General features: G+C 41.7%; 1 protein-coding gene across 2 annotated transcripts in view; it reads right to left on the reverse strand.

Moving 5' to 3' along the window:
* Nucleotides 1–24,294, reverse strand: part of ATP8A2 (ATPase phospholipid transporting 8A2) — a 693,068-nt gene that overhangs the window by 238,045 nt on the left and 430,729 nt on the right. For both annotated transcript variants that reach the window (XM_030813212.1, XM_030813213.1), the window contains exon 27: nucleotides 18,789–18,899. In XM_030813212.1, coding sequence (XP_030669072.1) covers nucleotides 18,789–18,899 — 111 coding nt within the window. The remainder of the gene's footprint in view (nucleotides 1–18,788; nucleotides 18,900–24,294) is intronic.

Consider the following 24,294-nt stretch of genomic DNA (forward strand, 5'->3'; position numbering starts at 1 on the left):
ACTTTTTTCCAGTAAAGATAAAAAAAACACTAAGTCTCCCCTGAGAAAGCCTGATAGCACATGTAGTATTTGTATGTATGTACTTGTGTACAGACAATTATATACATATATGTGCACACATATGTACTTCTACATACATGTGTGTATAATACACATACACACATTTGCACAATACAAAGATAAAATACAGACAACCCATGGCATTAAACATAGCGTATAGGAGAATTTTGCCTAATCTAGGTAAATAAAATTTTCATCTCTATGCTTGTTACCATGTCATGTAGAAATGGCTGGGCAGGTTTTCATAAAATATTTGGGGTGACCTGACTTAATATAAAGTCTATGTAGTACTCTTGTAATTTACCCTGTAAACCTCTAGGGAATAACTCAGAGAATCAGGCATTCTCCAGAGCAATTAAAACAGGTATGTGAAAAAGTCTTTGTATTGATGGTCACTTGATCACTTTATGCAGGCAACAAGGACGGTTTCAAATATTAACTCAAAATTGAAAGTCATAGGCCAGATGTTGGAATTACAAGCACTGCTGTGAAAATCCCTTTGTTTCTCTGAACTTTTTACAGTCAGTATGGGAAAAGGTACCACTCCTATGAAACAATTCCAAAGCTCTGCTCTGCTCTGCTCTGCTCTTCCCTTCCCTTCTCTTCTCTTCTCTTCTCTTCTCTTCTCTTCTCTTCTCTTCTCTCTCTCTCTGCTCTGCTCTGCTCTGCTCTCTCTCTTCTCTTCTCTCCTCTCCTCTCCTCTCTTCTCTTTTCTCTTCTCCTCTCCTCTATTCTCCTCTCTTCTCTCCTCCCCTCCCCTCTCTTCCCCTCTCCTATCTCTCCTCTCCTCTCCTTCCTTCCTTCTTTCCTTCCTTCTTCTTTCTCTCTCTTTCTTTTCTTTTTTTTGAGACAGGGTCTCATTGTTGCGGTGTGATCATAGCTCACTGCAGCCTTGATCTCACGAGCTTAATCCTGCCTCAGCCTCCCAAGGAGCTAGCTAGGACTACAGGCCCATACCACCACCCCCAGCTATTTTTTTTCTTTCTTTTAGTTTTTGTAGAGATGAGGTCTCACTTTGTTGCCAACACTGCTCTTGAACTCCAAGGCTGAAGCAATCCTCCTGCCTCAGCCTCCCAAAGAGCTGGGATTACAGGTGTTAGCCACTGTGTCTGGGCCCAAAGTATTTCCTAATCCGTCTAACTAGACCATAAATTCCCTCAAGGACCATAATTACATTTTTTTGTTCATTTCATTAGTTTCAAAGCAATCAGGAAAGTGGTAGTCGGTAAATAATACATACTTAGTGAGTCTCTATTAATTATCTAACCACTAACTGGCCAAGGCACTTGACCTAGGCCTTGAAGAGGACAGCAGCCCACACAGAAGCACACACATAGGCTTGATGAGACATATTAAAGACAATTAACCACCTGTAGAAAGTGTTTTCTGTTTGTGGCTAAACACTGTTAGGTCAGTTACATACGGATGACAAAACCTGCTGCCGAGAGGAAATAAGCAGGATTATTTTATTGTTCGCATCTGGGCTGCCAAAAAACGAAAGCTTTATACTTGAATTGTACACTAAATGTATACAGATCATAACCAGAGTCTGATATTGGTTTTTGATTAGCAACTTTTATAGCTCAAGGGAGATGGTTAATTTATTTTATTTCCTTTTCTGGTTCTTAAAATGGAGTTATTAGCCATACTCATGGGCACAGATAGAACTCTACACACAGCTCTAAAAAATTTTTAATTTAAGCAATTTAGGTTCTGGTACATCAAAATCAACACTAAAATGATTTTTGCTTTATTTCTGCAAATAGAAGGTGGCTAGGTTAGCTTTTAGGGTAGGTTTCTCTTGCAAGTCTCCCACAAAAAAGGTGAGCATATACGAAATTTATCTAAGCTTTATAGATTTAAAATATACTCAGCAACAAGAAGAAAACAAGGGTCTAGTAAAATGTATTTTCCATCTTCAGATCAACAAATATTAACACTAATAGGCTGGAATATGTCATTGTTGCTTGTTCTTACGGTAAAGAGCTCCACAGAAGGCAAATTTTAAGAGTGTCCTGAAGGGAGGACGATGAATAGGCTTTGAAAGAAACCAGCAAAATCATGTTCTGGGAGGAGAGAAACCACTTTCACATGGAGTCCTTCCAGCAACTTCCAGGCAGAGCGGACTGCTTAGTAGGAGTAGCTGGAGTTTTTTTTTGTGTGTATGTGTTTTTAACTTTTAAGTTCGGGGGTACATATGCAGGTTTGTTACATAGGTAAACTTGTGTCATGGTGGTTTGTTGTACAGATTATGTCATCACCCAGGTATTAAGCCTAGTACCCATTAGTTATTTTTCCTGATCCTCTCCCTACTCCCATCCTCCACCCTCCAATAGGCCCCAGTGTGTGTTATTCCCTTCTTTGTGTCTGTATGTTTTTATCATTTAGCTCCCACTAACTGAGAACATGTGGTATTTGGCTTTCTGTTCCTATGTTAGTTTGCCAACAATAATGGCCTCCAGCTCCATCCATGGTCTTGCAAAGGACATGATCTTGTTCTTTTTTACGGCTGCATAGTATCCCATGGTATATATGTACCACATTTTCTTTATCCAGTCTATCATTGATGGGCATTTGGGTTGATTCCATGCCTTTGCTATTGTGAATTGTGCTGCAATGAACATATGCATGCATATGTCTTTATAACAGAATGATTTATATTCCTTTGGATATATACCCAGTAATGGGATTGGTGGGCCAAATGGTGGTCCTGTTTTTAGGTCTTTGGGAAATCATCACACTGTTTTCCCACAATGGTTGAACTAATTTACACTCCCACCAACAGTGTATAAGCATTCCTTTTTCTCCACCACCTCACCAACACCTGTTATTTTTTGACTTTTTAATAGTAGCCGTTCTGACTGGTATCAGTATTTCACTGTCATTTTGATTTTTCATTTCTCTAATGATCTGTGATGTTGAGCTTTATTTTATATGCTTATTGGCCACTGTGTATGTCTTCTTTTGAAAAGTGTCTGTTTATGTTCTTTGCTTACTTTTTTTTTTTTTTTTTTTTTGAGACAAGGTCTCACTTTGTTGTCCAGGCTGGAGTACAATGTTGCAATCACAGCTCACCACACCTCAACCTCTCCGGCTCAAGCGATCCTCCTACCTCAGTCTCCCAAGTAGCTGGGACTATGGGTACGCACCACCATGCCCAGCTAATTTTTGTACTTTTTTTTTCTATAGAGACAGGGTTTTGCCATGTTTCCCAGGCTGGTCTCAAACTCCTGGGCTCAAGCAATCTGCCTGCCTCCCAAAGTGCTGGAATTACAAGCATGAGCCACTGTGCCCAGCCTACCCACTTTTTAATGGAGTTGTTCCTTTTTTCCTGTAAATTTGTCTAAGTTCCTTATAGATGCTGGATATTAGAACTTTGGAGATACATAGTTTGCAAACATTTTCTCCTGTCTTGTAGGTTGTCTATTTACTCTGTAGATAGGTTCTTTTGCTGTGCAGAGGTCTTTAGTTTAGTTAGATCCCATTTGTCAATTTTTGCTTTTGTTGCAATTGCTTTTGCCATCTTCATCATGAAATCTTTACCTGTTCCTATGTCCAGAATGGTATTGCCTAGGTTATCTTTCAGGGTTTTTATAGCTTTGGGTTTTACATTTAAATCTTTAATCCATCTTGAGTTGATTTTTGAATATGATGTAAGGAATGGTACAGTTTCAATCTTCTGCATATGACTAACCAGTTATCGCAGCACCATTTATTGAACAGGGAGTCCTTTCCCCATTTCTTTTGTCAGCTTTGTTGAAGATCAAATGGTTGTAGGTATGTGGTCTTATTTCTGGGCTCTCTATTCTGTTCCCTTGGTCTTTGTGCCTGTTTTTGTACCAGTACCTTGCTGTTTGGGTTACTGTAGCCCCGCAGTACAGTTTGAAGTCAGGTAACACTGAAGCATCCAGCTTTGTTCTTTTTGCTTAGGATTGCCTTGGCTATTGGGGCTCATTTCTTTTTGTTTCATATGAATTTTAAAAGTTTTTTCTAGTTCTATGAAGAATGTCACTTGTCATTTGACAGGAATAGCATAGAATCTATAAATTGCTTTGGGCACTATGGCTGTTTTACTGATTCTTCCTATCCATGAACAGGGAATGTTTTTCCATTTGTTTGTGTCATCTCTGATTTTTTTGAGCAGTGTTTTGTAGTTCTCACTGTAGAGGCCTTTCACCTCCCTAGTTACCTAAGTACTTAATTATTTTTGTGGCATTTGTGAATGAGATTGTTTTCCTGATTTGACTCTTGACTTGACTGTTGTTGGTGTATAGGAATGCTAGTGATTTTTGTACAATGAATTTATATCCTGAGACTTTGCCGAGGTTGTTTATCAGTAGTGGGTTTTTTTGGTTTTGTTTTGTTTAAACACTAGATATTTATTTTTAACTAACTTTGCAATAAAATCATTTTACAAAATTTGAAACAAGTTAATTACATTATTGTGTTTTGTCTTCTGATCCTTAATATTTTACAAATTGTAGTGATTGCACATGCTATTATTTTATACTGAATTTTAACTTAATTCCAAGCATAATTCCATTATTTCCAAGCATTGACACAGTTAACATTATTGTCATTTAAAAGATCTATATGTCTATGATTTTGAAATACCATGGAACACATATCCATTCTCAATTCAACCAGTGTTCACTATTTCTGTTTAGAATCTGAGTTTCTCAACACTTTGGGACATGAGTTTTAAAGAAACAAGTACATCAGTTTTCATGTTTCATTTACCTGCTCTTCATGTAACTCAAGCAAAGTGTCTGAGCTTCTGAGATTCTAGGCTAACTAATGAAATCTATAAATACCAATTTGGGTCAGGGGAGAAGATGAGGCCACAGATGATGTGCGGAGAATGATTTCTCAGTTGTAAACTGGTGACCACACTGCTGAAATACAATTGCTTCTTAGTGCACCAATTATTCTGAATGCACATCCAGGAAGCAAGCCCACTCAAGAGTTAATCTAACAGATGTAATCATGGTGATTTTGCTCTATGGTAATGATATATAGTTGCAGTACATAAGAGCCATGTTTAAGGTAGAGCTATCTTTAAGGTAGAGCAAGAAAGACTTAGCCCCTTCCCCAGAAGGTTTCCAGGACAGCATCAATGGCTGCCATGCTGTTGTGGGGAAGATTATGGATTAGGAGGGTTGCAGCCAGGCCACCTGGAAGACAGGGCTTCTAGCTCAAGCCATGCAAATGTGGGCACACCTTCTAACCCCTCTCGGCCTCAGTGTCCTCCTCTATAAAGTGAGGAAAACAAAAGGTTTGTGGGGATGAAGTAAGCTCATATAGGAAAACCCTATGGTTGAGGGACAACAGACTAGAAGAGCTTCCAGCTCTTAACAATGCCATAGTTGTATGGTCTATCAGATGTTAAATACCTTAAAATACTGCAAATGGCAAAGATGAAGGCTCACTCTGTGGTCGGCACTTTGCTAAAGGTTGTCCTGTATGATTTTACTTCACCCTCATAAACTTTATGATGTATGTACTTCTATTTTCCTCTCTTTACAGAAAAGGATAATGAGGCTGAGATGGGTCAGGAGGTGCAGCCAAGTTTGCACGGCTTGAGCTAGAAACTCTGTCCCACAGTTGGCCTGGGTGCAGGGCCTCACCTGTAACCATGCTGCTCTCTGCTAGTGGCAGGCACCAGTGAGACCACCAATAGAGGAGTGGTTCCAGGGAAAGCCATGTCTGTGGGTCCTGGCATTTCTTCTGTGCAGAAAGGGCTGGCAGGTACTGGTCACCAGGCTAACTCCTCCACCTTCTACCATCATCTTGCTTGATTATTGTCAATGCTACTCTGGTCACATTTTACTCAAGCCCTTCCTTATACTATGATATAGTCCCTGGAGTCCAGTGACTTCCTGACTCCTGGTTCCCTGGTTCCCAGACCCCGAAGCTGGGCTTCCAGGACTCCTCAACCATGGGAAACCTATGCCGGAGAGGGCCTGAGGCAGACAGGCCCAGCCAATGGTGTTATGGAACCAGAGGCTCCTGGGCCAAGTTCTTGCTTGACTTTTCCCACATGTAACCAAAGTGAGGGGGAGGGGCAAATAAGTCCATGCAGCGATGCTGAATAAGGAAATGAAACTGATCCCCATTTTTTAAGGTATTTACCAAGTAAAATGGAAACTACCTTTACACTAAAACCTAAAATGAGTGTGTACAGAGGCATTATTCATAATCACCAAAATCAGGAAATGGCCCAAATGTCCTTCAACAGGTGAATGAATAAACTGTGAAACACCCACACAATGGAATACCACTTAGCAATAAAAGCAATATATTACTGCTCCAACGACATGGATGAATCTCAGATGCATTATACTGAGTGAAAGAAATTGGAATCAGAGGGTCATAATACTGTACAATTCCATTCATACGGCATTCTGAGAAATGCAAAACTATAGGTCAGAAAACAGACCAGCTGTTGCCTGGCACTGAGTCCCCTGAGGGGGACAGGGGCTAACTACAGAGGAGACTGGGGAATTTTTGGAGCCAGTGTCACACTGTTCTTATCTGGGTGTAGTAGGAAGCAAGCCCACTTCCTGGTGATGGCACTGGTTTATGTGTTTGTCAAGAGTCACAAAACTATGGCTGGGCACGGTGGCTCATGCCTGTAATCCCAGCACTTTGGGAGGCCGAGGCAGGTGGATCACTTGAGGCCAAGAGTTCGAGATGAGCCCAGCCAAAATGGCAAAACCCTGTCTCTATTAAAGATAATTTTTTAAAAAATTAGCCAGGTGTGGTGGTGAGCACCTGTAATCCCAGCTACCAGGGAGGCTGAGGCAAGAGAATTGCTTCAACCCGGAGGCAGAGGTTGCAGTGAGCTGAGATCCGCCACTGCACTCCAGCCTGGGCAACCAGAGTGAAACTCTGTCTCAAAAAAAAAAAAAATCATAGAATTGTGCATTAAAAAGGGTTAATTTTACTCCATGTAAATTATACCTTATTTTTAAAAAATAAAGTAATATACTATACTAATAAGCACTTTCAGTAGAATAAAGGCAACCTCTAAGGTGGAAGTAACAGGGAAGTAAAAGCTTCTAGTTAACAGTTTATGTTAAGAAAAAGCAACTTTCAAATGGGCAAGGGACTGACAAAAAAGATTATCAAAACAACATGCAGTTTAATTAAAGGAATAAAAATAAACTTCATCCTATAATTCCTGGGTAAAAGAGGACAATATTTTGATCAATATTTCACTGACATGCTCTGGAGGCACATATAGTATTTAACAGGATGAATCTACTTTGCCTTCTCTCTGTTTGAAAAACCAGGCAAGAAGGCATGTATATCACTCCTATTCTTGATCCATCTTTAAATAGTTCACTTGATCTGCCAGGACATTGGAACTGAGAAGTCAAGGGCATTCTAAACTCTTAGGACATCTGCTGGAAAACCAATATCGCAGCTCAGATGTATCGTTAGAATGCAAGGGAGATTATTTACCACTTAAAAGTACAGACCTTTACTAGAAGAGAGATGAGTTTCCTGATGTGATACTTTAAATAGAAGCTATTTTAACTAAAGGTAAAAGGCAACAAACTCCCAAGTCCAAGAAAAAGAACGAATTGCATTCTCATAAATAATTACATTTTACTTGCATACATAAGGGTGTTTTAAAACTGAGGGTCAAAATCTACATCTCACGCCTAAGGCTGACCAGCTTAGAGAAAAGGAGCAGAAGGGAACATATCCTGCTCTTGATCCTCTACAAGCAAATGTATGATTGTCAAACATGAGGATCATTTTCCATCACGGTAGTGATACGACACGAATTCCTGTGGCCTCCTTCCTTTATCTTCTCCCTCATTTGCTACAGAAGGTGCTCTTTCTGTTGGCCCACTGACTTTTCTACAGCCTATACATGAAGTCTCCATTCTTGATCTTGGGCTTTCTACCACCCTGAACCAGTTATTACTGACATCCAGTTAGAATGGTGCTATTTGGGTATACAGAGAGAAAAATGAATAGGAAGGCATGATCAGTGGCTCTGTGCTCAGACATTGCCACAGAAGTAGTTTTAAAACTTAAACGAAATCTGATTTCAAAAGTTTTAGACAACCATGTCTCTACTGGCAAAAGAAAGAACAGAAAGAAAAAAATGAGAGCAACACAAACTAAAATGGCAAGAAAACTTAGCAAGGAAAAACCTAATTGGTAAAGTCAACTACATAAGAATTAAAATCTCTTTGAGAATTTCAGCCAAAATAGAAGTTCCATTAAGGTAGAAATGTGTTTAAAGAATTCAGTCTAAATTATTATTTTTTTTTTTGAGAAGGAGTCTCACTCTCAGCTCATTGCAGCCTCTGCCTCATGGGTTCAAGCGATTCTCCTGCCTCAGCCTCCCGAGTAGCTGAGATTACAGGTGTGTGCCGCCACGTCCGGTTAATTTTTTGCATTTTTAGTACAGACAGGGTTTCACCATGTTGGCCAGGCTGGTCAAGAACTCCTGACCTCAGGTGATCTGCCCACCTCAGTCTCCCAAAGTGCTGGGATTACAGGCATAAGCCACCACACCCAGCCAAAATTATTCTTTATTCTCTTAAAAGATAGGGTTCACCACAATATAATAGAAATGTAGGCCATGTGTGGCTCATGCCTGTAATCCCAGCACTTTGGAAGGCCAAGGCGGGCAGATCATGAGGTTAGGAGTTTGAGACCAGCCTGACCAACATGGTGAAACCCCATCTCTACTTAAAAACAAAAATTAGCTGGGCATGGTGGCGTGCACCTGTAATCCCAGCCACTCAGGAGGCTGAGGCAGGAGAATCGCTTGAACCCAGGCAGAGGTTGCAGTGAGCTGAGATCACGCCGTTGCACTCTAGCCTGGGTGACAGAGCAAGGCTCCTTCTCAAACAAAAAAAAAAAAAAAGAAAAAAAGAAAAAAAAAGAAATGTATCTTCTAGTACTTGAAGGGCATAGTTCTCTGCATGAAAATTACACCAGGAAAGATTTCAGTTGGATAAGAAAAGCATTTCCTAAAAGGAAATACAAATAATATGCTACTTATGTAATCTTCTCTCATATTCTAAAAAACCAAACAAAACCCCAAAACCAAAATGTCCAAAAGATTCTTACGTGTGTGCCTCTATTGAAATGTAGGCAACCGACTATTTGCCCTTAGGGAAGTCATAACCAATTTGGAAAAATAAAAGTAACATTCACCCCTTTTAAGCAATCAGTACTAAACCACGTGGGTGCTGTCTCTGAATGCAAGAGGCCTTTAAGGAAGGAAAGCAAGTTGGAATCCGTGAGGTGAAGTGGGCTGGATTCCCATCACTTCTGCCATAGTAACAGGTAGGGTGGGAGAGTGCACCCAGGCTATGAAGCACAGCTCCAGCACAGGGCTGACCTCTCAAAGTTCACGTGAGCCCTGGAAGTTCTTTGCATGGGCTCTGTTTCTGGACTTGCATTTTTTTTTTATTCCAAGGAGATTTAAACATTTTATAGAGTTCCAAAGACTCCATTTTTAAACCATCAATTCCTAAAAACATTTTTTTAGTGCTGGATCTTTGTAACGATCCTTTTAGGTAAGGCAGCTGCAAAAACATCATAAAAAAGCATAGATTGTCACATGGAAAGGGCAGTAAGAGTCTATTTTTATAAAGTTCAAAGTGATTGTGTATCTTGTAGGGAATCCCTCCAGACTGCTAGTATTTCTCTGGCTTAATACCTACCTCCTCCCTGTCCTCTCACCCCCTCTCCACTTTTTGCCAATAAACTCCCAGCTCTATCAACCAGCAGCAACCAGCTGGTCTTTTAGAGAACATTCCTAGGCACGTGTTTAACTAGTTCTCCAGCCATCTTCTGACTGAAATATAAAACTGCAGCATAATGCATTTCTTCGCTATTAGGTACTAAAGGCTGGGCTAATTGCTGACATTTATCACAGAGCTGGAACAGAGAACATGGATGGGAAAGGCAGGTGCTGGGCTCTCTTTGGCATATTCCCTGACCCTCTCCTCCCACCCCTTCACTTGATCAGCTGCTACTCATCCTTCAGGTCTTAACTCATTTCATCCTGGGATCCTGAGGCCCTTACCCCACCACGCCTGTAAAGCACCACTTCTAACAGTTCTCATTGCAAGCTGTCTTCCTCTAAGCCAGCCCCACCATGCCATATTATAATTGTGGGAATTCTTATCTGCAATCTCTATTTGATTCCAAGAGGAGGGACTGTCTTATTCCTCTTGTCCCCATGACCCAAGAGTTCTTGACTTGGAGAATGAACATGCATGAGGCAAGGAAAGCAGAATTCGAATGTTTACATTTCTAGTTAATTCCCATTTTTCAATTGTCCAATGGGAAATTTCTCTAAGTAGTTTTCCCACCAACATATTACAGTTGCAGTTATTACTCAACAATTATCAGCACAAGATAGGGACCACCCAGGTAATCATGGACCGTAAGCCCAGATGCTCTTGGGATGGGGTTGGCACCAGGCCTGTGCATGCAGAGGTCTTTGTGCACACAGCCATCAGAGCACTTATGCTGTACAGCCAGGCTCTCTGTCTCCACAGATTCAACCAACCACAGAAAAAAAAAAAATTATTCAGGAAAGAAAAACAGTAAAAATATCAATACAAGAATAAAAAATAGTACATATTTAAAAACTTGGGCCAGGCAAGGTGGCTCACACCTGTAATCCCAGCACTTTGGGGGGCCAAGGCACGTGGATCACCTGAGGTCAGGAGTTCGAGACCAGCCTGGCCGACATGGTGAAACCCCGTCTCTCCTAACGATACAAAAAATTAGCCAGGTGTGGTGGCACGTGCTTGTAATCCCAGCTACTTGTGAGGCTGAGGCAAGAGAATCACGTGACCCCAGGAGGCGGAGGTTGCAGTGAGTTGAGATTGTGCCATTGCACTCCAGCCTGGGCAACAAGAGTGAAACTCCATCTCAAAAAAAAACAAAACAAAACTGATACAGTGTAACAACTATTTACATAGCATTTACAATGCGTTAGGTATTTAAATAATTTATAGATGATGTAAAGTATACAAGAGGATGTGCATAGATAATATGCAAATACTACACCATTTTATATAAGGGACTTGAGTATCCACAAATTTTGGCATCTGAAGGTGGGGAGGGTGTATCCTGGAACCACTACCCTGTGGATACTAAGGGATGACTGTACTCACCTCTTCTCCAACCCTTATTAGATGGGGAACTCTGTGCGGCATGTCCCAGTACCTCAGTCTCAGCATTCTGCCTGCCTTAGAGTAGGTGGTCAACACTTATTAAAGCTTTTAATCGAAAATGGATGGTTCCACACTTCATGAAGCCACAGCCTTTACAGAAAGGTCCATATGTCAATGATATTTTTCAGTTTGCCTTTTACTTATTAACATTTTAACACCACACTCATAGCTGCCAATCTATTCCTTCAAATAAAAGCTGTAACAGGAAATATAAGGCTACCTCCGCCAAGGCAGATGCACAGGACAGAAGAGGAAAGCTTGGCTATTAGAATTTTATCTATTACCTTGTAATGAAATTTCTTGTGTCCCCCGAATGAAACACATTGTTTTGAGGTATAGTGAAGTCATACATTATATCCAAGAGAGGAAAAGTCACTGGATGAAGTTTTGATCATGGTTTAAAACACCTACTCTCTGTTGATTCTAACATTTAAAATGAAATCCAGCCCAAAGCCAGTGACTTCTTTCATCATTTATAATGAAGCATGGGTTACTAGCAGGACATAGATACCAATTTGTAATAGGGTTGACCAAGTACATAGCATCCCCGTGCATTAACATATTTATTTAAGGTTCCCCAAACAAGAAGCTAATCACATAATAATGGAAAGAAGGGCAATTTAGATATGATTTTTTTCTAACAATGTTTGAAGGTCGGGCAAAGGGGTCACGCCTGTAATCTCAACAGCTCAGGAGGCCAAGGCTGGTGGATCATTTGAGGTCAGGAGTTTCAGACCAGCCTGTCCAACACGGTGAAATCTTGTCTCTACTAAAAACACAAAAATATTAGCTGAGTGTGGTGGTGCACTCCTGTAATCCCAGTTACTCGGGAGACTGAGGTAGAAGAATCGCTTGAACCCAGAAGGCAGAGGTTGCAGTGAGCCAACACTGCACTACTGCATTCCAGCCTGGGTGACAGAGTGAGACTCCATCTCAAAAAACAAACAAAAAAAAGTTTGAAAAATAATGATTATTTTCAAACAATAATAAAAAATTCATGATAAACAAAATCTCTCACAGGTCCAACAGAAAAAAAAAAAGCTGTAAAACAGCAAAAGGAAATATATGTTTGCAAAACAATTTTGAAAAATCAAAGTATTCATCTACTGAAAACATTTTGGATTAGAATGGCAATTTATACATGAACCATAATTCATTTCACTTTCTTTTTTTTTTTTTTTTTTTGAGACTGAGTCTCACTCTGTCGCCCAGGCTGGAGTGCAGTGGCACGATCTCGGCTTTGGCTCACTGCAAGCTCTGCCTCCCAGGTTTACGTCATTCTCCTGCCTCAGCCTCCCGAGTAGCTGGGACTACAGGCGCCCGCCACCACGCCCGGCTAATTTTTTGTACTTTTTTAGTAGAGACGGGGTTTCACCATGCTAGCCAGGATGGTCTCCATCTCCTGACCTCGTGATCCGCCCACCTCGGCCTCCCAAAGCGCTGGGAGTACAGGTGTGAGAATTAGAAGACACAGAAAACAAAATGCCAGTAAAGCCTTTTCTCATATCCTGTAGTACAGGGGTCCCCAGCCCCTGGGCCACGGACTGGACTAGTGCTGGTCGATGGCTGTTGCAAACCCGGCCACATAGCAGGAGGTGAGCGGAGGGCTAGCGGGCATTACTGCCTAAGCTCCGCCTCCTGTCAGATCAGTGGCAGCATTACATTCTCATAGGAGCATGAACCCTATTGCAAACCGTGCATGCAAGGGATCTAGTTTGCATGCTCCTTGAGGATCTAATGATAAATGTACTGTGCTTGAATCATCCCAAAGCCATCCCCTCTGTGGAAAAATTGTCTTCCCTGAAACCAGTGTCTGGTGCCAGAAAGGTTGGGAACCTCTGCTGCAGTATAATAAAGGTTTGTTTGCTTGGTTTAGGCTTGTCAGTTATTGGCAAATTTTTAAATAGCTGTCAACTAAATTCTGCGGTTCAGTTTCATTTGGTCCCCAAATTGCTGTGGTCTTAGAATCTATTTCTATTTCAGTGATAGTATTTCCAGACCTTCATGCTAAATATGCATCTCATTTCCTGGCCTTTATCCCCTATCAGTTTAATCACCCCCAAGAAAACACTAAAATTTCTTATATGTGTTGCCAAAAATAAGTAGACTCCAAGCTGTATATAATATCCACTTTTTCACATCAATATACATATGTTATGGTTATTCTTTGTATTAGGAACCACCAACTAATCACCATTATGATTTCAGACTCATCCTATTTCAAAAATAATTTGGCATATCTTCCTTATGTTATACCAAAGTTTATAAGAGATCCCTAGGATAATTTTTTGAAATATAGGTTAAGTTCAAATAATGTCCCTATTATTTTTCTATTTGAATTTTATGGCCACTAAAAATGTTATCTATTCCGAATAACCTTTTCCCAGGGGTTCAGAAAGTCCACAAACTAATGCATATGCCACCTAATACATGCTTAAAATGCTGATGCTGCTGTGCTTTGAAACTGTACTCTATTAAGAAAACTCCGAGTAACTAACTCATAGTTTGTTAAATAGTGTAGGAGCTTTAAAGAATTTACTCAATCCCTCTTCTTAGGAGATACCACACAGAGGTCAATCAAGACTTCAAAAATTTATAGGAATCCTTTCCTAACCTCTTTACCCCAATCTTTACATTTAAGGCAAATTCCTCCCATTGTCAAAATCAAAGAGTTTTAAAAATCAGTCTTTCCTTTCTGCTTATAAATTACATGGAGAGATAGTTACATAATGGCATGATTTATGCCCCAGGCTTAAAACTACAAACTACAAACTTACACGTAAGTTCTCTGCTTGCCATCTGCCCTACATATTGATAGACAAATTTTCCTAAATCTCATTTACTATGTAATTTGACAGGTGCAAAAGGAGAAGAAAAAAAAGGAATCCCAGCTTCTAATGGCAATACTAGTCCGACTGAGCCATGCAGATGCCCTTCCCTGGTCACTCACACAGCTTTACCCGGCTCTATCTCCTTGCTTTTGCTAATTTCATCCCATTCCCACCCCCAGTGCAGACACAGAGGGAATACACACCGCCCCCCTGCCCCGCCCACCCCAACTCCACTCCCAGCTGGCTGCCCTGCAAGGCTCTGAAGCTCTGAGCACTCTAGACAACAACAGGATTTTACCTTCTGAGAAATATGGTCCATCTGGTCACGACCATGAAACATAGCATTTAATTAGTTTAATGCAAAACAAAACTACGTGTAAAATTTGTTTTTCAAACCTTCAATAAGCTCGCCAAAGCATACAATCTGTCCTTATACATACAAATTTTTGTCTCTCTCAAGGTGATGAAAGCAGCCAAGTGTTTGTGACATTTTTCTCTCTTTTTTTTTTTTTTAGCATCTGAAAATGGTTGTAAAATATAGATAACACAGTCTGCCACTGTGGCCATTTTTAAGTGTATGGTCCCATGTTCACACTTGCACTGCAGTTCCAGTGCCCAGCCTTGTGCAACCATCACCACCATCTGTCTGTCTCCAGAGCTCTCTGAGACATTCTTGTCACTGTCTATGGGAGACAGACAAAATCCTCAGTGTTTCTAATGATAAAAACCCAGTTTTAATTCATAGAACGGAACACTTAAAAAGTGTGTATCTTGCTGTACATCAGTCATACTTCAGTAACACTGATTACAAATAAAGTAAGGAGGATACAGTGGCAGAGGAGGCTGGTGACATTTGGAACCCAGTCCTGGTGACGGGACTGAGATGGGCATTTCATCAGAAGGCACAGGGATCCTGGGAGGGGCTGCAGGAAGCAGCAGCATTCATCACTCCTTCATTGCCAGCATTTTCAAGCACCTCCATTTCAGACATTGTGCCAGACGCTGGAATTGATCAGATGTATGTTTCAGAAATCGTATCCTAGCTACAGTGGAGATGGTCAAGGAAGTGAAACTAGCGGTTTTTGTAATCAACCAGGAAAACAGTACTAAATTAAGGCAGCTGCAGGGAGGATGGAAGCACAGGTTGTAGTATTTTCAGTTTTACCTATTAATAGGGCTAACATGAAACCATGTATTGCATAATTTTCTTCCTATTTTTTAAATCAGTCGAACCAATAGTTATTTTGGCTTGAATTTTATGTGGCACACTCAACAAGCATTAAATAAGATTTGTCAGCAACAAATATCTTGTTGTACAAATAAAAATACATAAGCATATGTTAAGTTCAGGGCACTGTGGTAAAAATGGTCTAATTAGATCAATATCATTTGGGTGGAATATTTATGGGCTAGTAAGAAAGCTGTTATTCCACAAGGCTTTCGGGGGTTGAAAGTGGAGAGCAGTGGAATGTTTATCAGTGCAAGGAATGGCTGACTAGATTGCAGGAAACACCCCTGCGAAATGGCATGCCCTGGGTCTATACATAGTAACTGAGAATGGTCTCCAGAATACACTGTCAGGTGAAATGAGTTGCAGAAGGCTCTGCACAGCATGATGACATTTATCTAAAATCCTTGATTTGTTTGTATACATAAATATCTCCATACCTACAGAGAAAAAGGTCAGGACAGATAATATGGAAGGAGGTTTGGGGGGTGAGAGTAGAGGGAACTTTCAGTTTGTGTTCCATATAGCAACGTGAATACATCCATGTGTTCCTTATACAGAAAAATCTACTTTTATAGGTTAGTATGCCAAGTGAGTAGACTGCATTACATCACAGGCTTACAGTTCTTCCCTACAATATTTATTGGCAATTCAAGTCCTATAACAATCCTCATAATAATGGCTAAGGCCATAAAATGTGTGTGTGCATGGACACATGTGTATGCTTTTTTTTAATTTGCCAAATTGCCTTTAGACTATATTTTTAAGTGATTAGTAGTTATGTGTCTTAGAGGGCATCTGAGATGACAACATATTGGCTATTGTAAAGAATCTCCTTGAGTTACAAGAAAACCATTTAAGATAAATAAGTAATGTGTTTAATTTATTCTCACTTAAGTAATTAATTATAAGGGTTACCTTTAGAACAAAAAAGTATTCTTTGCAAATAAGCAAATCAACTTACAATAATCTTTGATCTTACAGTTCACAACACACTAAAATGGCATGTAAGTTAGTAGTACTTTCCAATTTTTAAAACTATATTTGAAGTGCATGTTGATGCCAAAGAAGTAATTTGGCAGTGGTAGGTAGGCTCCGCCTGCTGAGTCAGTGCTCTAACCATACGGGCTCAGTCAAGGATGTTGCTTTCTTGGTTTTCAAATTAATATCCCCGAGAAATACTAAATAGAAAATTGGGCATGGAGTGGTGGAGACTTTAACATTTTCTTTAACTTTATAAAGAATGTTTAAAAGGCTGTTTACAAAAGACCATTTAACAACTGCTGCTCAGCTACAATTGAAATATATTAATTTGAGGCACGCATGTGGCACTTTCAGGGCTTCCTTCCAAACAGAATTTTTCAGGCAGACTAAAATTGCACTCTTCTCAGACTCAGCCCACTTGAAGTCAAAAAAAAAAAAAAAAACCCACCAGCAAGATAGTAGGTGTAAATGACTAAGAAGGGGCCCTAGGGGACGATCTGAAAAGTGAAAGAGTTGGGAGCTCCATGCAGAATGTCTTGATAAGAAGTCTAGACTATCTGTAATTTGCTGATTGTGAAGAAAACCAGATTATTAAGAAACTGTGAAAGCCAGCAGCTATAGGAGCACAAAATGCTGGGAAGCCTGGGATAGCACAAAGAAACGGAGATTCTAATACCCCTTTACACGATGGTCCATGACCCTACAATACCTCTTTACACTATCGTCCATGACCCTGAGTGATGTTGAGGAGTGACTCCTACCACAGACACAAAAATATGTAGGAGTAGGAGGGGGACAAACACCTTTAAGTGCCAAAAGGGAATTGTAAAAATAAGAGAAGAGAGAAACCACTAAAGCTCTTACACCAACATCTACAAGTTCTCACCCAGAGTGAACTGAGTTGAATATTACAGCACAAGACCAGCAGACAAATTATGAATAATTTTTTAAATTATTGATTTTAACCTCACTATACTGAATAAAACGTCAATTATATCACCAAATCTCTCGAGCCTCTGCTGTATATTTTCTTCCTAGGGAAATACACTTAAGCAGACAGGGCACCTCCCACAAAAGATTCAAATTAGGAAGAACGGGTCAGTTTCAGGACTTCAACCAGATCCCTTTTGATTGCTTGGAACATTCTTTAAGAATCAAGGCTGCTCCCCAGCCCAAAAGGGGCTTTTGTGTGAACTAGAAGAGGCATCCTCTCTGCAAATGCACACATCTTGGCGAATAGGCTGGCCCTTGTGCAACTTAGAAAAACGCATTGCTGTTTCCAGTTGGGCTCTGGGCAGCTGAAAAGATGAATGAAGCAGCACAGGTTATGTTTCTGCTTCACTTACTCTTTTGGCCCAGTTGTCTTGGGCTGTGAACAACCTGCACAACTTGGGGAAATCACTCTTTGGTAGTTTAGTTACCAGATGTGTGACATAAACGTATATGTTTGACCTGAATGATTGAGTAGGAAAGATTAGACAACCCGGTAAGGAAGTAGTTAGTTACAGCTACCTTAGCAAGGAAATTGTTATTAATAGTTATTTGCACCGAGTATTGTCAGAGCTTACATCAGAAAAAGTTGATTTCCTCCTTGGTTATTATTTTTCCTAAAAGTCAAGAAATCAGACATAAAATAACCCATAGTAGAATGAAGCATTAAAGCACCATAATTAACATTATCTTCCTCCATAGACAAACATATTTGGAAACGATTAGTCATGATGGTCTCAAAAGCCACCCCCTTCATAGCATGGCTGTAATCCCACTAATAGCAAATATAATGTGACTTTTCCACTTCTTCCTGGGCCCACCCCTCTAGCAAGCATGTTTGTTTTACTGGTAACTGAATCGGCATCTTGGAAAATTCTCTGACAACAGAATATGAACGCACTGCAATATTGTCAATGAGCTTGCTGTTTTACTCCCCACTATCCCCTCACTCCCACACCCTTCCCACGTAAGTACCAGTGTCCAAGTATCCCAGAAGCAGTGAATGGATGCTAGGAAACTTGCAGTCTGTGAGAAGTAAGGCAGAAATTAGGCCCCCCCATTCATTCCAGCAATACCTGAGTGTTCACCTGGCAAGGTGTAGGCCTCTGCTGCTAGGATCTGACCCCTCTGGAGGGGGTGTGAGTATCAGCAAGATTCTACCCCAGCCAAGGACACAGAGGAAGAGGCATGGCAAAGAGGAACACAGGAGGAGAGCTATGGAGGAAGGCATGTCTGGGTAAGGAAGAAAGGCTGCAGGTGCCCGCTTTGGTCATCCAGCATGAGGATCTAGACCAGAATGGCGAGCCCAGCTTCACAGGAGCTTACATGTGACCCAGGCTGTAGAAAGTCACAGCAGCATCTTTTAATTTTACATGGACAAAATCTTGCCTTGAAATGACTTTAAATACCTCAAGATATCCTCTGAAAAGAACTTTCTCTTCAAGGAAAAAAAAAAATACCCCTTCTTACCTCAATAATATACAGGACCACATTCTTATAGAAGCAGTACAAGATGCACTTGGTCACCCGGTTGTAGCTCCAGGCTCCATGAACCAACAGAAGCTTCTCTAAGTAGGAAAACTGCAAAAGGAAAATTACAAAGTTCAGAAGAGCCCATCATTGAGGAATAAAAGTCACAAACAGAATGTCCTTATGAACAGAAGTCAGATAATGTAGGTAGAGGAAACCAGATTCTGCAGGAATCTCAGAAAACCATTCTCCGAAGACAGAGCTTTCAGGCCCAGTGAGAACAACTAAAATCCTTCTTAAATCTACATTATTATTATTTTCCCTAAACATACTGCTGGACTTCTAATTGTTATTCTTATGAAATTCTATTTAAATAAATGCTGTTTTGTAATTTAATTTTAAGTTCGAGGATACATGTGCAGGATGTGTAGGTTTATTATATAGGTAAACATGTGCCATGATGGTTTGCTGCAGTTATCAACCCGTCACCTAGGTTTCAAGGTCTGGATGCATTAGTATTTATTCTGATGCCCTCCCTCCTCCTGCCTCCCCAACAGGCCCCAGTGTGTGGTGTTCCCCTCCCTGTGTCCATGTGTTCTCGTTGTTCAGCTCCCACTTATAAGTGAGGACATGTGGTGTTTGGTTTTCTGTTCCTGTGTTAGTTTGCTGAGGATAGTGGTTTCCAGCTCCATCCAAGTCTCTGCAAAGGACATGATCTCATTCCTTTTTATGGCTGCATAGTATTCCATGGTGTATGTGTATTGCATTTTCTTTATCCAGTCTAGCACTGATGGACATTTGGGTTGATTCCATGTCTTTGCTATTGTGAATAGTGCTGCAATAGGGATTAATTATTTAACAAAGGTGAATTACTAAACTGAGAGAAAAGTACAGCGGAAGTCAGACATCTCTAAGTGAACACAGATTTTTTCAGTGACAAAAAGAGCAAGGGACAGGGACACTCACACAATAGAGTCTTGTTTAAAAGAAAGGTACACACGGGTGCACATACACTACTTCCACTAAAACTGCGTAGGTTAAAAAGTTACACGCACATATAGACACACACGGATGTACATACATAGATACACAGAGACACATAACAGGCACAGATAAACAGACACATACAGGCAGACACACACATCTAGACACAGAGATAGTGGCACACAGGACAGAGATACACAGAGACACACAGACACACATACATAGATACTCATACAAATACACATGTACACATAGATATACTAAGACACGCACACACTTTGCCTCCACTTCTCGACCCATTTTGTCTTCTCCTTTTTTGCCTCCAACCAGTACAGAGCCCCTCTGGCCAGAGTGCTATGCAGTCAGGGGCTGCTGGTGGGTCCCAAGCTGGGAGTGATGTGATGGCTCCTGTGGTTTCAGTTGGAGCCACAGATATTCCAGTAACATCCAGGAATTCTCATTGTGGGAGGTGGTCTCTGGACACCACTCGGATCGTATCTCCTCAGCCACCCCTTAGCCTGGCTTTGCCTTCTGTGTGCCATTTCATAAAGGTCCCAAAAAGTGTAAACCTTGCACTGGAGGGAGGGAAACGAGTTTCTCGGGTCTGGTGCATGGTGTCCTGCTCTGGCACAAATGCACCGTTAGGGGCAATCCTGTTTACACCATGTTTCTACACATTTGATATGCCTTACCCTGGATTTGAGTTCCCTCTTGATTCCCTTGCATGAAAGCCTTAATGCCTCCTGTTCTAAGTCAGAGTGTCAGGAAGTCCACAAGCTTGAACCCTATTACACTACTAGGAGAGACAAGCAGGATGTATTGAGAATGCCCCAGAACATTAGAATTCTTTTGCAGTTATACACTTCTTATTAATTTCAGATGACTTTTGAAATTAAATGTAACTCTCTGCTGGGCGCAGTGGCTCACATCTGTAATCCCAGCACTTTGGGAGGCCAAGGCGGGCAGATCACCTGAGGCCAGGAGTTCAAGACCAGTCTGGCCAACGTGGTGAAACGCCGTCTCTGCTAAAAATCCAAAAAGTAGTCAGACGTGGTGGTGGGTGCCTATAATCCCAGCTACTCGGGAGGCTGAGGCAGGAGAATCACTTGAACCCAGGAGGCGGAGGCTGAAGTGAGCCGAGATCCAGCCACTGCACTCCAGCCTGGGCAACAAGAGTGAAACTCTGAAAAAATAAATTAATTAATTAATTAATTAATGAAATGTAACTCTCAATAGGAAAGAAATGACCAGACTGAAAATACAAGACTTAAACAAAAAATTTTCAGGAAGAAACTGCATAATAATCTCCATTAGCACTAAAGAAAGGACTCCATCCTAGGCGGAGTCACAGCTCAGCGTGTCCTTCCAGGAGGTGAGGGGAAGGCGCGGGGCTCACCATGCACTTGGAATCTAAATCGTCGCTTCGAAGCAGCAGAAGTAGGTGCACATGGAAAAATAAAACTCCCCATAAAGGCTCATTAAGGATTCCAAAGGGGAATGGGAAATCATAAAATAACTAGCTAAACAAATAAAAAGGAAGTTTGTATTTGACCGGGACCCCCTGATGTTAAACTTCAATGGGCAGAGCAAACATCTGCTTGAGTCATCCTGAATGCCTCAACTTGAGCGCTACAGTGATTTGTTTTCAGGAAAAAAAATGTATATTCTAAATCAAAATGCTGTCTTCATGAGATCGTTCTGAAAACATTAGGAGAGCAGGGGGCAGGAATGATTCTCCCGAGGAGAATGGAAAGCCGAGGGCTAGGGGAGCACCATGACGCAGCGATGGCAGCGAGGTTGCTCAGGACAAGGCAGCCGAAAAAGGACGGCGCTCGGTCTCAGGCTGCCCATGTGCATAAAAGCACGAGGCAGGCAGGGGAGAAATAGAACCAGAGCTTTGCCCGCGTCATAACTTTCCCAAGGTAAGTCTTTGAGTTAAAATTTTTTTCTTTCTGAGTATAACAACCCTGAGGGTACTTCCTCCGAAGCGTAATAAAAAAAAATGCATCCACATTAAAATGAACAGATAAAGCCCAAGGTGATAAACAACCAGAGATTTTTATGATTTCAAGAGTGGCAAAGAAACTCATCAAGCTGTGGCTTTTCTGGCATGGTGATTAAGGTAGAGGCAGCATGTTGGTTGGTGGAAAGGGTGTGAGGTTAGCAGGAACCTGGAATCAGCAATAGGACCACGGACAGGAGAAATGAGGGTGCACAGACACATGTGGGCTGCGTCAGTTCCTTTGGCAGAGGTGACTATGATGCTGGAGGGGCAAGAAAACCCCCAATGGCGTTTTAAAGCCTTGCTCCCTGCTCCACCCTTCTTTGACACTTTTAATTTGAAGACAGCAATTGCTCTGGATAACACATCCTATTCGTATGTAGTTTCAATAAAGCAGGCCATGGGATCTCCCTTCCCTAGACATTTTAAAGAAAAAGACAGACAAATATTTGCCTGGAACTCCTAGGAAACCTCTTAAGATCCCTTCCAGCCATATGATGTTATAACTCAAGTATTTAATAATGCCGGGGTGTATAACATCTATAGTTGCTGACAGACTACAGGAAGTGCAAGTCCCACAGGCCTCAAAGCATTTGACTCAGGAAAGTAAACAGGCAGGTGTGTGTGGGGCCGGCCCCCAAGTTCACACTCAGGTCCGTTGTTTTCTGACCCCAAGATGCTTGCTTGCTTGGACCTGATGTAAGTCACCTGATACGAAGGAACCCCAGTTTTCCCACCTATAAAGTCAAGATTCCTTCTCTTACCTACTTCAGAAATTATCTTGGGGATTTATCTGAAATCAGCAAAGGAAGAAGATTGATTGCATGCACTTTTCAGAGCCAGGAGGATTTTGTAATTCCTCCCTGCATCTGCAGAACTGTGAGCTGAGAAGAAACCTGAGAGGTGATCTAACACAGAGCCCCCGCTTTGGGGAGGTGGAGCCCCAGAACTGCAAAGGACTGGCCTGAAGCCCGGGGGCTATAGGAAGCTTGTTCACATTTTATATGCAGCCCCTGATTTCGGCTTGAAGGGGTGTATAGGCATTTTTCCTTGTGTTCGTGTGATTAAGGTGAATACCTTCAAACACCTCAACACCGTAGAAACACAAGGGAATTCCTGCTACCCGGCCAATGAGCAGGCATCTATTCATGATGTATCGCAATCTGGAGACAGAGGGACATGCCCTGCATTCACTGTGATGTCTAGGTTTTCTGGATGATCCAGCAGGCCAAATCATCTAGATATGTAACCGCCCAAGGGGTTCACCTTGCCTGCTGCCTAGGCAGAGCCAATTCATCAAGACAGAAGAACTGCAATAGAGAAAGAGTAATTCATGCAGAGCCGGCTGTGAGGGAGACTGGAGTTTTATTATTACTCAAATCAGTCTCCCCAAGCATTCGGGGAGCAGAGTTTTTAAGGATAACCTGGTGGGTGGGGGTAGCCAGTGAGCCAGGAATGTTGATTAGTCAGAGAAGAAATCATAGGGAGTCAAAGCTGTCTTCTTTAGCTCAGTCAGTTCCTGGGTGGTGGGAGCCACAAGATTAGATGAGCCAGTTTATTGATCTGAGTGGTGCCAGTTGATTCATCAAGTGCAGGGTCTGCAAAATATCTCAAGCACTGATCTTAGGAGCAGTTTAAGAGGGTCAGAATCTTGTAGCCTCCAGCTCCATGACTCCTAAGCCATATTTCAAATCTTGTGGCTAATGTTAGTCTAGTCCCCAGGCAAGGAGGTCTGCTTTGGGAAAGGGCTGTTACTGTCTTTATTTAAACTATAAACTATAAACTGAGTTTCTCTCAAAGTTAGTTCAGCTTACGTCCAGGAATGAACAAGGACAGCTCGGAGGTTAGAAGCAAGATGGAGTCGGTTAAATTAGATCTCTTCCACTGTCTCAGTCATAATTTTGCAAAGGTGGTCTCAGATATGCACCCTACGGGTTAGGAAATTGGCTATGTTCCTTTACCTTTGGGCTGTCATTACGGAGTGGACCCTTCTTTCATCCTCAGGCCACCAGTGCAGTACAGCACATCAGAAGCCCTGGCATGCGAGGCTTGGATCAGAGAGGAATGGACTGAACTTGGCCTAACTGCAGGAGGCTGTTTGCTACTGACCATGCGGTCATTATGGCCCAAACCCAGCTCATGCTCTCAGCAATTCACCTCACAGGGGTGGTCCTGGGCAGCACCCCTGTCATAACTACAGAGAAGGCGACAGCTATAAATCACTGCTTCTCCCTGAAGTTAAGCGCCTAGCCAGGGGGTGTCCCAGCACCTTTGGGAGGAGTGAGACCGGAACGGGATTACAGAGAAAGGCTGTCATGAGCACAGCTGTGCTTCAGCAGGCGATGCAGCAGGAAAAGCAATGCAGCAGATGCAGAAGCTGAGGGTGAGAGGTTAGTACAAGATCAGAGACCTATCTGCCAGGAGCAGCAACTTGCCTGGATCACAGAGCAGTTTGGCCAACCCCATAGCTGGCCAAAGAAATCCAACCAGCACGACAGGGCCTCCAAACTGCACAAGATC

The sequence above is a fragment of the Nomascus leucogenys genome, chromosome 5, assembly GCF_006542625.1.
Source record: "Nomascus leucogenys isolate Asia chromosome 5, Asia_NLE_v1, whole genome shotgun sequence".
NCBI lineage: Eukaryota > Metazoa > Chordata > Mammalia > Primates > Hylobatidae > Nomascus > Nomascus leucogenys.